The sequence below is a fragment of the Myotis nattereri genome (genome assembly GCF_964212035.1).
Source record: "Myotis nattereri genome assembly, chromosome: 17".
In the NCBI taxonomy this organism is placed as follows: domain Eukaryota; kingdom Metazoa; phylum Chordata; class Mammalia; order Chiroptera; family Vespertilionidae; genus Myotis; species Myotis nattereri.
In genome coordinates, this window is record NC_138092.1 from 48,345,362 (window position 1) to 48,359,687 (window position 14,326).

General features: G+C 48.4%; 1 protein-coding gene across 2 annotated transcripts in view; it reads right to left on the bottom strand.

The window, feature by feature from the left end:
* The window catches only part of ZNF704 (zinc finger protein 704), a gene marked incomplete at its 5' end in the record, with an annotated part of 137,934 nt that overhangs the window by 91,830 nt on the left and 31,778 nt on the right, over positions 1–14,326 (bottom strand). For both annotated transcript variants that reach the window (XM_081110942.1, XM_081110941.1), the window contains one exon: positions 5,027–5,268. In XM_081110942.1, coding sequence (XP_080967068.1) covers positions 5,027–5,268 — 242 coding nt within the window. The remainder of the gene's footprint in view (positions 1–5,026; positions 5,269–14,326) is intronic.

A 14,326-nucleotide genomic window follows, 5' to 3' on the forward strand; every position in this document is an offset into this window, starting at 1 on the left:
ACTCTTCAAGAATTCTCCTCTTGCTTAAAACTGTATTCCCGAAGTGATCTGAGATGTTTTTCGAAGGCATCACTGACTAGCTCTCTATAACCTAACATAACAATCAAATTCCCAAGGCATTCCAAGGTAAGCCCAACTCTCCAGGCTTAACCCTCAACACCTCCCCACCTAGACTCTATTTATAGGAGAAAGAAAACAGGCATTAAAATTTAAAAGAATCAGTAACATTTTAAGCCAATAACAAAGTAAACCTTTCCTACTTAGGAGTCTTTTTAAAAAAATTGTCATATTTGCTGCATTGCCAAGTTTGCATGCGGCATGCATTGATCAGCTATTCGTTATGGAAAGAAGCATAAGCAAATGCATGCAGTGTGGGGGCCCAGCCAAGCCCCGCCCGCTGGCTGGGGTGGCCCACGCTCCGGCTGCCCGCTGGGGAAGTCACAGTATCTGGGGACCAGGAAACAGGCTCTCGCCCCCCCAGGGAAGCTGCTTTCATGTCTTTAAAGAACCAGAACTGTGACGCTATCATTTAACCTGCCTCTGACTTAGATGGGACTTAAACATTTTAAGAATTATATTGTACAAAACGCAGTCACGCACAGCTGGGAGTCATTCTTTAGGGGACACCGTGGAATCATGCTGCTGAGTTTTCCCCGTGAAATACCTCCTGAGCCAGACGCTGATGCGTCTCTCCTCCCAGGGACCGCACCTTGAGGAAGACGGCCGCAGAGAGCGCCTGCTCCATGCCTATCAGTGTGAGTAGGAAAAGAACCCCAACGCCTGTCTTAGGGATCAGTGACAGCGGCGCTGAAATGTACAATGGGCTGGTGCGTGACCCTGAAGCGGCACTGCCCGATACAGTGGCCACTCGCCACACGTGGCTCTCCAGCTCTTGAAGCGCCCCGTTCAAGGTGAGATGAGCCCTAGCAGTAACATGTGCACAATTTGAGGGCCTGGTACGCGGAAGAGCATGCAAAGGTCTCACTAATACCCTCTTATACTGATCATAGAAAACAACGATATTTGGATATATTAGGTTAAATAATGTAGTTTTACCCTAATTATTGTCACCTATTTCTTATATGTTTTTATTGATTTGAGAGAGAAGGAGCAAGGGAGAGGGAGGAAGAGAGAAACACCAATAAGAGACCCACAGTCTGGCTGCCTTCGGCACACCCCCTAGTGTGGATAGAGCCTGAACCTGGGCATGTACCTGGACCAGGAATCGAACCAGTGACTTCTGAGTGCATGGGAGGACACCCAGCCAACTGAGCCACACTAGCCAGCACTCTTTTTCCTGTTTTTAATTAGCTGTTAGAGATTTAAAACTGACACATGGAGCTCACGTTACATTTCTACTGGACAGTGCTGCTCAAATATTATTCTTTTAAAATAAACAAGTGATCAACATCTTTGAATTATTTATTCGCCTTTAATGATTGTTTGCCTTTCTGTAATAAAAACAGGACCCAGGCTCCGTACTGGAAGAGGGAGGGGGTGGTGGGAGGCAGTGGAGTCCCAGTATTTCTACACCTGATGGTTTAAATTGTGAACAGGCACAGGGAGGAAAAAAGATGTTGAATCAAATGTAAATGCAAACCCATTCTGAGAGGTGACCTACAGCATGGGTGCCACCGACGCCGAATGACAGCTCTCGGAGCATTCTGGAACATTCCCAGGTACGCAGCCTCTGGCACAGAGCCGAAGTCCATAGAGCGCAGCAGTACGGCAGGTCCCCCTGAGGTCTCAGTGGTTAAACATTGTCTATTTCACTGCCCGAAAGGATTTACGTGAAAGAATATGTGTGAACGGCCCCAGGACTCTTTGCAGGTGGTCCCTGCAAATGTGGGAATGTCACACATTTAGTATTTCACTTCATAACTATCCAACTGCTCCAGGAAGCATATCCCTTGAAAATGGCAATGCCATAAATTATTATTTAAAAAATTCATATTAATGACCCAAATTCTATGTTCACAATGCAATTCTGAAAGGTGACACATTCGAATCTGACATGATTGTGTAGTTATAATCCTATATAATAAAAGGGCAATACGTAAATTGACCGTCACTCCATCACAAAAGATGGCGGCGCCCAGTCCTCTCAGCCCTGCCAGAGTCCCCGAGTCCCAGGGGTCAGCTACTGATAGCGGGCAGCGTGAGCGACCTGGTGGAATATTTGCTTCGTCACCACAGCAACGAGGCAAGCGTTCCGCCCCCAGCCATGGGTGGGCCTCTAGGCCGCGGAGAGCCTCTGGGCAGCGGGTGTGGAGCAGCCAGGCCCTGCAGAGAGCTACTGGCACACAGATTCATGCGCAGGGCTACTAGTAAAAGGATATAAAACATAATAATTAGAAATTGATGAATCTTGAATGCCATGAAGTCAACACAAATAAGTGTGGAGAGTTTTCTTTAAAACACACACACACGTACACATACATGTACCCTGAGCCAAATTTATGTCATAGAACACCCACTTCCCTAAGTTGCAATTACGACAGCATCGGCCCCTGGTATCAGCAGCAGCACAGGAGAGAGGCCTGGTGGCTCAGAGGCTTCCTGTCTTAGCTGCTAACTTCCCCCACATTTTTGTAGGTATTAGGAAAGGGGGTTGCAGTATATGTGCATTTAAATTAGAGACATTCACCCACAGGCACGTGGCAGGAAGGAAGAGCTGCTTTTAAAAGCAACAGCCAGGAACCCCACCACTCCATCCCATTCGATGAAACGTTGCCCCAGCGTAGCAAGGGAGAGAAGACTTGTCTTTTAAAAACTGGTTTCAGAGCCCAAGTCTGTCATGTAGCTCTGGTCTCCCAGGTGACCAAAGGCATCGTGAAAAATACTTTTATCTGTACCTAACCTTGGCTTCTGTGTGGACTGTACACGGCAAAGCCCTGGCTAGAGGACTTGGTGGTGTGCTGCCAGCACCATGTGCTCCATTAGGCCGTAATGTCAGCTACACTGGTCCCAGCACGTTCTTGGCTACTTCCTTCCGGCCACCGCCTATGCCTGTGCTTTGGAAGGATCGCTTGGCCGCTGAGTCACAAAGACAGACCGTAGCCAGTGGGCAGGAACAACAGTTACCTGGTGACCTGAATCACTGACATGATGGAAAAGGGCAGAAGTGGACAGAGGTTTCCGGGGAAAGGAGCAGGGATGGCTGCTTCATGGAGGTTGCTTCGGGTGCTAACGGGTCCACAAGTTACACAGCATCAGTGCTCTCCAACATGGCATTCTCTCCCAGTGCACAGCTTTTAATGTTGACTAAGATAAGCTTAGAGCCACCTTTTTACTCCCCCTCCTTCGGCAGTTTCCCATTGGTTACAGAGTGCAGCCCCAGGCGCTGTGCATGCAGTTAAACATCTGCTCGGGAACTGCTGGGCTTCTGGAGTTTCAGTAACAGCGATACCCATCTTGTCTAATCTCTCACTTAATTTCAAATGTGAGACAGGAGACTTGTCTATAGGTGCATAGTATATACAGACCAAGGAAAAAAGTGTAGGTAACACCATTGAAATGTGGAGTCACAGTTCTCCACTGTGCGTACAGGATATTGCTTGTAGCTCAGGTAATTTTCTAATTTTGAACGCAAAGGTAGGGAGTTTCTGAAATTCAAACTATACAATTCCCAGAAGGATCCCATAAGACAAACATGATCTCATTGTATCCAGCAAGTGACAGATATGACATCACTGCGTTTTTAAACCCCGCAAAACAAACAGTGCCTGCCGTATGGCTCGTTTTTCTTGTTGCCAACAGCAAACTAACAACAATCTGGCGCCTTCTAATAAACTGCTGCTGGCTCTGGGAGTACTCGGGGCCACATTTTCTTTATCCCCATTGCTACTGGTTTGCTAATAATTTCTTTAGCCTCAGAGTTATAATTAGAAGACACTTACTACTTTGCATAATCAAACTGCAATTGCTATTTGGGTGAAATCCAACCAATTTAAGTATCCGTACTTAAAAAAAACCCACCACAAAAAAATAAAACGACAGAAAAACCCAATATCTGGCAAAAGAGAATAACAAACACCATGCTCTAACGAACAGGTAGTCTAATAAGGATTGCCTAACGTCTGAGTTATCTTCATTGGGAGGTTGGAGAGCAAGTGATATGAAAAATATCAATCTGTTTAAAGGCATCACGGTGTGTAAATGGCAACAAATGAAGGCTCTTCCATAACACGAATGACGGAACAAGGATAAAAAGCTCACTTGGGGTTAGAAACGTAACCGAGCCTTGGGCCTTTGGTTACACGTGTACCCCTGAGCGATCACCCCACATTTCTGAGTCTGTTTACTTGTTTGTAAACTGGAGTTACAATACCTTACTATCATAGACACGTCAGCTTTTGGATGCCCCCCAAATCCAGGTGAGATAAACGATAAGCAGGAAAATAAGCAAAGGTCTCGACGTGTGTTCCTCTCCGTGCCACTGTCATCCTGCCACAACGTTGTTCCAAAGGCACTGATGGGGCTTACGTAGAATTATGTGACAAAAGCGTCTGGTATTTCAGATCAAACCTCAGGCCCAGTTCCAAGGTAGATCTGAGTTTAAAGAGTTACCCTGATATAAACCACGCCAAACCTTTTCTGAAACGCATCACACATAAATATTTTAGGCTTTGCAGGCCACCTCTGATTTATGTCACACATGCTTCATTTTTTCAACCCTTTAAAAAACATAAAACCACCCTTACCTCGAGGCCACACACAATAAAGGCCGGGGTAGACCAGGGTCGCAGCCGACCCGAGACCAGCGTCCTTACTGTTAAGCTCTGCTCAGTCTATATCTCATGTCTTCAATGGCCCTCTCCCTTTTTTCTCTTTATTATTCATTCGCCAAAAATCTAATGAAATTTTCTTTTCTAGCACTACAGGAGTTCCAACTGCCGCGGCCTCAGGTTGGTTCTGAAAAGCTCTATTCACACAAGCACCAGAAGGAAGTTCTTGGAGAAAACCTTTCCTAGGTTTCTCTACTTCACACCGCGCTCCTAGCGGAGGGAGGGCCCGCGGGCCTTACCTGGCCGGGGGAACGTCGATGCTGGAGGAGACCACTTTTCGCTTCTGCTCAAGGAGACAGATGGAGCGGGCGTTTTCCCTGTCATGGTCCGGGCCTCGGGTGGCTGGCCTGGTGTCGGCGATTTTCACGTCTTCCTCCATGGCCAAGGGGAACCAGGGCTGATGAGACAGTTTTTTACTCAAGTCCCGTTTTAGGTCCTCCGGGTGAAACGTGAAGGTCATGTCCCGCTTAATGCTCCCCACCTGTGAAATGAACACAAATTCTCACTCACACACCTGTGAGTTCTGCAGGACCACGTGCAGGCGGCCGCCAGCACAGACCGCAGACACCACCCTCCCTGGTCATCTTGAAGGTTGTGTAGTTTAAATGGGAAAAATGCAACATACAGATAAAATACCTGACACCACAGAGTAATGTACAATTAATGCATCTTCTGTCCTCTGCAGACAAAAGCATAAAACACAAGAGAAGCCTTTCGGGAGAACAGAAACTTCGGAGGCTTGAAAGCATAAGACTTGTAAAAAAAATCCAAAAATTTAAAACATCATTGCTTTCTACAGCTGCGAAAACTCAATTAAATCAATAAATTCCTTTATTTATTTTAAGCCTTTATTGTTAGAGTATTATAGATATACCTCTTCTATTGCCCCTCTCCACTTGGTTCCTGTCCCGCCCCAGGCCTTCACCACCCTACTGTCTATGTCCACAGGTAATGCATATATGCATATAGGTTCTTTGGTTAATTCCTCCCACCTCCCATCCCCTTCCCTCTGAGATTGGTCAGTCTGTTCCATGTTTCCATGCCTCTGGTTCTACTTTATTCATCAGTTTACGCTGTTCATTAGATTCCTTGTTCGTTTATTTTGATTTTTAGATTCAATAGTTGATAGATACACATTTATTGCCATTCTATTGTTCATATTTTTTACCTTTTCTTTCGTTCTTCACCTTCTCCTTCTCCTTCTACTTCAATAACCTTTAACATTTTATGTAATACTGGTTTGGTATGATGCACTCCCTTAGCTTTTTCTTGTCTGTGAAGCTCTTTATCTGACTTTCAATTCTAAATGATGGCTTTGCTAATCTTGGTTGTAGGTTCTTGCTTTTCATCACTTGGTATATTTCTTGCCACTCCCTTCTGGCCTGCAAAGTTTCTGTTGAAAAATCAGTTGACAGTCATATGGGTGCTCCCTTGTAGGTAACTAACTGCTTTTCTCTTACTGCTTTTAAGATTCTCTCTTTGTCTTTTGTCCTTGGCATTTTAATTAGACGTGTCTTGGTGTGGGCTTCTTTGGATTCCTCTTGTTTGGGACTTTCTGCGCTTCCTGGGCTTGTATGTCTATTTCTTTCACCAGGTAGGGGAAGTTTTTTGTCATTATTTTTTCAAATAGATTTTCACTATCTTGTTCCCTCTCTTCTCCTTCTGGTACTCCTATGATGTGAATGTTGTTACTTGAAATGCCCCAGAGGCTCCTTACACTATCTTCATATTGTTTTATTCTTTTTTCTTTTTGCTCTTCTGATTGGGTGTTTTGTTTTTTTTTTGCTTCCTTACATTTCATTCTCAGCATCCTCTACTCTACTGTTGATGCCCTGTAAATTACTCTTTATTTCAATTAGTGCATGCTTAATTTCTGACTGATCCTTTTTTATGTTGTTGATATTCTTATGAATTTCCTTGAAATTCTAAGTTCCTTGAAGTTCTCATTAAGTTCCTTGAGCAGCCTTATAACCACTGTTTTGAACTCTGTATCTGGTAGTTTTCTTGCTTCCATTTCACTTAGTTCTTTTTCTGCGCTTTCATTTGTGACATGTTTCTTTGTCTTCGCATTTTGGCTGCTTCCCTGTGTTTGTTTCTATGTATTGGGTAGAACTGCTATGTCTCCCAGACGTGGTACAGTGGCCTTGTGTAGTAGGTGTCCTGTAGGGCCCAGTGGTTCAGCCTCCCCAGTCACCTGAACTGGGCACTCCAGGTGCACCCCTGTGTGAGCTGTGTGCACAGTTCTATTGTAGTTGAGCCTTGATTAATGTTGGCATCACTGGGAGGGATTGACACCCAGGCTAATTGGTTGTGAGGACCAGCTGCAATAACAGCTGAAAAGCTGCTGTGCAGGAGACACTCCTATGGAGCAGGACTTGCTTCAGTGGGGCTTTGGTGCTCACTGTGTCTTCCCCTTGAGTATGTCACTCATGGATGCGTAGAGTTGTGATTGGGCATGGTGTGAAGCTATCCACTAGGTGCACTGGCTCTGGGGCCTTTTGGGAGGTACAAAGTCAGCCTATGCCTATGCCCTGCCCAGAGCAACCCAGCATGAGCTACAAAGCAATCTGCAAATGGCTGCTATTTTTGTTGAGCTTGGTGGTGCCCAGGAGAGGCCAAGATGTGAACCAGGGTGGGCTGCAGCTAGTGCCAGGCCTGGGGCCACTTACTGAGAGGTACAGGGCATCCTGAGGCCAGCTGCTGCTTGTTTGAGAGATTTTAGGAAAGTCAAAAGAATGAGACAAGAGAGGCCAGTTGAATGGAAAAGCCACTGGAAATTGCGTGGATGAGCCTGCAAGCAGGGAAGTGTGGGGTCTCAGGGAATCACCAGGGCAAGGATAAAAGTGTGAGCCAGGTTGATGGAGATTCAGATATGGCTCAGCCTGTCAGCTCTGTGGCAGGGAGGGCTCAGCAAAGGAGCAGTGGCCTCTTCCAGGCCTCTGTCTTGAGGAAAGCTGCCCCTCCAGCTCTTGCCCTGATTCCAGGCAAGTTAGTTCCTCCCTGATTATCCCAGGTTCTGAGTAAGTCCATGCACAGGCCCTGTAAGAGAACTGCCTGGGACTTCCACAGCCTCCGTGTCACTCAGTCAAAATCCTTCCTCGTTTTTACAGCCCAAAGTTACGGGGACTTCTCTTCCAAGCACTGGAAACCTGGGTTGGGGGCCTGGTGTGAGGCAGGCACCCCTGTTCCTCCGGGGGGCCTCCACAGCCTAAATATCCCTCCCGATTAAACAAACACTGCATGTGGGTGTCAGTCCAGCCGGTTCTGCAATTCCACCCGTGTCTCTGCCCCTCCTACTAGTCGCTGTGAGCTTATTCTCTAATTCCCTAGTTGTAGGACTTCTGTTCAGCTAGATTTCAGGTGGTTTTGAATGACCGTTGTTCTGTATTTAGTTGTAAATTTTGATGTGGTTGAGGGAGGTGGCAAGTACTGTGTTCACCTACATAGCCAGCGTGTCCGAAAGCCTCTAAAATTTTCAAAGTCAATAAATTCTTAAATATTTCATGCTGAATATGTTCACAGAAGACAGTGATGACTAAAAACACCAAGGCTACCCTTGACTGTGAATACCGATCTTCACCCACTCTTTTGCTCATGAAGACTTGGATTTTATCCTCTATTTGCAGCAGTTAATATCTTAAGGAAATGCCTTCATTGATATGCCAATAAAAAAACATAAGCCTTCCTTATTGTTGACTAAATACAAAGATGCTTAAGGCGTAAGACAAATACAAATGAAACGGCAGGGAACTGAATCCGGTGATTTCAGAATTCAGGAAGACTGAGGAGGAGACTGACGTTACAGAAAGGTTTGGGTGAGGTGATGGGGACTGGAGCGAACCTGGTCCAGTCTTAAGTGCACGAAGAGAGCCGGTGCCCTGGGCCCTCACTCTCAGGGACTTCAAAACGCGCCCGTAAGACATGTCACAGGCCCACACCGCAGGGCATCCCTCGGCGCTTAGTTTCTGGGTGAGTAAATCTTCGCCCACCCGCTCGCGTAGAAGCTCTGCTTGTTTGTTTCTTCTTAACTTCAGGTAGCGGGAAAGCACAAAGAAGGTGATCAAATAGCGTTAGGACTTTAAAAGCTAAAGCCACAAAGAACTTTTCGGAATAACATGAGACTAGGATGCATGCTCAGTGAAAGTGGAGACTTGGCAAAGCATGAGATCAGTGGCCAGAAATTCTCAGCCTGAAGGGAAGCTCAGCGGTGTGTGTGTGCTGGAGTCACAGGCCTGCCCACAGAGGAGGGCCGCCAACGCCCGGAGGACCTGCGCTGTCGCGGGGACTGGGCCCGGCTCGCCGGCTGCATGTCAGGCAGGAGGGCCTCCCTGTACTCCCAGAGCCGAGCCAGCTCCACAGAGAACCGTCAGTCACGCCTGCCCACCTGTAACCAGTGACCACGTTTCTCAGAGCGCCTTAATAATATAAAAGGCCAAGAAAAATGAGTGTCTTTAAGAGCTGTTTTAATGACGCCAATACATTATACAGAGGAATAAGAAAATATTTCAAACTTCCAATAATGCAATCAGTGTTCAATAACAATGTAGTTTATTTATTATTATTATTATTTTTTAATACTCACCTGAGGATATTTTCCCATTGATTTTTAGGGAGAGTGGAAGAGAGGGAAAGACAGCAGAAATATCAATATAAGAGAAACATGAGCCCCGACCATGGCCCGGGCCGGGGAGGAGCCTGCAAGCAAGGTACATGCCCTTGACTGGATCGAACCTGGGACCCTTTGGTCCGCAGGCTGACACTGTATCCACTGAGCCAAACCGGCTAGGGCAACAACAATGCAGTTTAGAAAATCAACAAATGTAATTGCAAATATTTTAAATATCCATCTCTAATCACTTTCTGCACCATGTTTCCTGCCTGGAGGCGGGCGTGAGAGCGGGAGCTGGCTCACTCCCAGAGCAGCTCAGTCCCAACCGATGTTACGGCGGAAACATGCTACACACCAGGCATAAAATAGGAAAGCAAAGCCTGGTTCTGATGGTTACCAACAATCTCTCCCTAAGTGCCAAGTACATTAATTAAATATTTAAGGAGTCATTAATATTCATCTGTAGCAAGAATTGACATCCATGCCTCCCTCGGGCCAACAGAGCTGGTGGAATGATCAATCCAAACAGAGGTGGGAGGGGAGAACATTACAGCAAGCTCAGCTGCTAGCTCACAAACGGAGGGACAAACCCAAGCGTCTACAGCCAATTAATGGAGAAGTGATGCTACAACTGTATGTCACACTCTTAGCCAAGACTTCATAATAAAATACATTATAGTAATATTCAACAATGTAAGCTATTAATCTTCTATAGTGCATTCCAAACAAAAACCCCATGTCTCTGTAGTAATCAGGGAATTTTCACAATGCAATGGCTTCAAAGACTATTCAGCCCAGACTCCTTGTCTAAAAGTGGAGTCAAAATGAGTTAGAAATGACCAAAGAAAACAAAAATGCAGAGCGAGGAAGAGATTATGGAGACCTGGAGTGCTGGGCTCCGTGGTTTGTACGGTGTGGGGACATGGGGATGTTCACTGTGTCATTATATTTACAGTTTACACAGACAGTGATGCTATCTTTAATGTCCTTCTTTTCATATCCGATATTATATTTCAAAGATTTTGTAGAAGGAGAGTTCACAGGAGAGCAGCGTGGAGAGAGGACGTGAGGTAAAATCTTGAGACGTTGGGCTCAGAAGTGGCCCGAGGAATTGGGAGGTGGCTGGAGAGGATGCGGGACAGGGAGCTCTCACAGTGATGACACAGGAACCATGGGCCAGCAGCTCCCCTCCTGGTGGCTCCCCAAGGAGACACAAGCACATGCCCATACAAATCCTGTGAGGACTGCTCACACGGCGCTGGGCAGAGCCAGGAAGTGGGAAACCACCCCATGTTTATCAACTGAAAACGGGTGTGTGCGCTCTGCTGCCTGCACAGTGGCCGTTGTTCAGGAGTGAGGTCCCGGCCCTGGGCCGCACGGATGGACCTGAGGGCATTGTGATCCACGCTGCGTTACTGATCTGCAGAAAGTGGTCAAATAGGTCAACCCGAGGAAGAAAGAGTGCATTTGGGTTTGCCTAGCACTTAGGACTACGGGAGTCTGACTGTCTCCTCAGGAGTAAGGTATTACTTGGGAGGAGAGAGGAGGACGTAATGCTTCTAGTCTGGATTTGGTGCTGCTGCACAATTCTGTGAACATACTAAAAACTCCGAATTCACACCTTAAAGTGTGACTTGTAATGGGCATCAGTTACATCTCAATAGAGCTGTTACATTTAAAACAGGCGGGGAGTGTGTGTGTGGGGGGGGGAAGAGGGTGTCTGAATGCCGCTGCCTGGCTATATCCTCCCCCCACCACACCCCCGCTCCTTCCCACCCTGCTCCCTCGTGGGCTGGGCTGACATCCAGTCCATCGCGGAGCAGGGACACTTCGAATTCCCCCACGGGAGAGAACGGGTCCTTCCCTGCCCAGAGGGGGCCCCAGCGTGCACAGCCCTGGTGGCGGGGACACTGCCTGGGGAGGCTAGGCAGGCTGGGGTGCTTACAGCGGCTGCCAGTGAGGGAGGGCTCCTAGGGACCAGCTGCCGTTGGTGTTCCCGGAACAGGGGGGGCACCTGGGAACGCTGCTCCCAAGGAGGCCGGGGCTCAGCCAGAGAACCAGCCAGGAGGAACGGAAACCGGACAGCATGGGGGAGCTCGACAGCGACATCCACGCAGGGACGCGCAAAAGGAGAGAGACAGGGCCCTCCGAGTGAAGTGAGGATGCTCTGTCCCTGGGGACACAGCTCTAAGGAAGGGTGGTGTCCCTGGGCTGTGGGCCCTGCAGAAGTGCCAGGGAGCGAGCAGCACAGGCCAGAGGGCCGTGCCAGGTGGCGGCAGAGCGGGTGCGGCTCTCCCAGGTGCGCTCCTCTGCCCGTCCATCCGCCTGGAGCAGAGGCTCCCTGCCTCCCATTCACTGACCCTCAGCAGGGAGTGCACCCCAGGACCCCAGTCCACCAGGGGAGGGAGACAGGCGTCCGGTCTCCATGCCCAGAGCTTCGGAAGGCGAAGGAGACGGCAGGCTGGTGCCAACAGTCACAGAGACACACCCGGCTCTCTGCCAGGAGCACGGACCTGGCAAGGCCACCTGGTCCGGAGGCCAAGAACGTCCCGTCGGGAGCGTCGCTGACTGGACGTGCGGCTTCACCTGACCTGCGAAGAGGCGGGAGGGAACCGCCAGAGTAAAGTCCCACCTCAGAGCCTGACAAACACCAAGGAAAACAGGAGAAAAGGCAAGGCGGAGGGTTAGGAGGAATCTCAGTTGGAATTGTAGAAATTCTATCTCGTGGGCAAGGAAGGAATCCCTGGCTGTGCCCCGGCGAGGCTGGGGCTGGGTTCTGGCCGCCCCGTTTCGGGTGGACGCTGGCGGATGGGAACTCGGACCGTCGGGCGGCCAAGGCCCCTGGGGAGGGGCTGGGGGTGCGTGTGTGGGAGACAGGCGTCTGGTCCACGTGGCTCGTCTTCACTGCATGGCGCTCTCCCGAGGGAGGGACTAGAGTCCTGGGACCAGGGCCGATCCCTCCTGGCTTCAGGGCTCCTCTCCTCCTCCTCTCCCCTCCTCACTCTCCCTCCACATTGCAGTGAGGTATTTAGTTCCTATAAGAAACACTACTTTCTACTTAACTGTTCCCACGGACTCATAAGCTGGTAAGCGGGGGAGTCTCAGAGACTCCCAGTCTCACTTATACATTTTATTTTAACGATTTTTTTTGTCGAGTTTAGATGTACTTTTCATTTTTTTTAAAAACAGTTTACTTATTACAAAACACACCTTGTTAAAATTTCAGTAAGTGTGTAAGATAGAAGAGGGAAAGTTGCCTGCTCCTCCCCACTGCACCCCGAACCTGCCAGACAGGTCCGGCCGGGAGAGAGCGCCTCCAGCTCACGCAGACCCCGAGGTCGCCTGAACCGGCGCCGTCCGTGCTGCCGGTGCTCGACACCCGTGTGATGGCGCGGTATGTATTCCCCGCGATGTGTCTCTTCACTGCACAGTAAGCCATGGGCATCTTTTCATGTTAGAAGCAGATCCACATTTAAACATGTTGACGACGTTACATTTCACAAGATCATATTTATAAACCCATCTCTTCTCAACATCACTGAGATGCTTCCAATGTTTCATGATTAAAAGCAACGCCGCAGCCTGACCCCATGGCTCCGTGGTTAGAGCGTCAGCCCACGCAGTGGAGGGTCTTGGGTTCAATTCTTGGTCAAGGGCATGTACCTGGGTTGCAGGTTCGATCCCTGGCCCTGGTCGGGGTGTGTGTGGTAGGCAACCAATCAATGTTTCTCTCTCTTTCCTTCCCTCCCTCCCTCCTTCTCTCCCTTCCTCTCTCGGTGTCTCTCGCTCTCTCTTCTACTCTCTCTAAAAATAAATGGAAAAAATATCCTTGCGTGAGGATTAACAACAAACAAGAAATAATAATAATGCCACAGTGACCTTCCTTATGGGTGTATGCCAGCAGTGGGCAAACTACGGCCCGCGGACCGGATCCGGCCTGTTTGAAATGAATAAAACTATTGAAAAAAAAGACCGTACCCTTTTATGTAATGATGTTTACTTTGAATTTATATTAGTTCACACAAACACTCCATCCATGCTTTTGTTCCGGCCCTCGGGTCCAGTTTAAGAACCCATTGTGGCCCTCGAGTCAAAAAGTTTGCCCACCCCTGGTGTACGCTTATACCTTTATGCCCTTAAGCAAACATTTTGTAGGAAAAGCTCCTGGAGGATGGAAGTGCTGAATCAAACAACCAACGTTTTGTTCATGGGGAAACACAGTACAAATGCCCCCCGATGGACAAGTCCTAAGCCACTAAAAGGGCATTGGACACAGCCATGCTCTGTGAGGAGGAACACATGCCCGTGATTCATTAGGAGAAACAGGCAAATGGCACGAGGATGTGTCTGGCTCGATTCCACTGCACGTAGAAGACAGTGCAGCCCGCGGGTGGCTGGTTGGTTGAGGCGTCGTCCTGTGCACCAAACAGGTTCCCGGTTCGATCCCCAGTCCTGTGCGTGCAGGAGGTGGCTGATCGATATCCTCTCTCACATCGATGTTTCTCTCTCTCTCCCCCAACCCCTTCTCCTCTCTCTAAAATCAATAAAGCATATCCTCAGGTGAGGGTTACAAAAAAGAAGAGAAGGCGGATTGCTAAGGAGCTCCACCCCTTAGAGAGCAGAGGCCCGAGTGGGCCACGGGGGTGCCTTCCTTTCTCCTCTTGTATCATTAGACCCCATGTCCACACAATGTTTAGGTGATGAAATCATGGGAAATAGTTACTTTCATTAAGGTTTTCAAATTTTTAAAAATTAAAATAAAGAGGCAATTTTAAAATGAGATTCAGAAAAAGTATGAGGACTAATCTCTGAGCTGGTTGCCGGGTGAGGGTGCGGCCTCTGTTGCTGGGAGTGAACCTCCGTGGGAGGCGGGGCCGGGGAAGGAGCCAGGGTCAGTGTGTCCTGCATCCTTTGTGCTGGCATCGAAGGG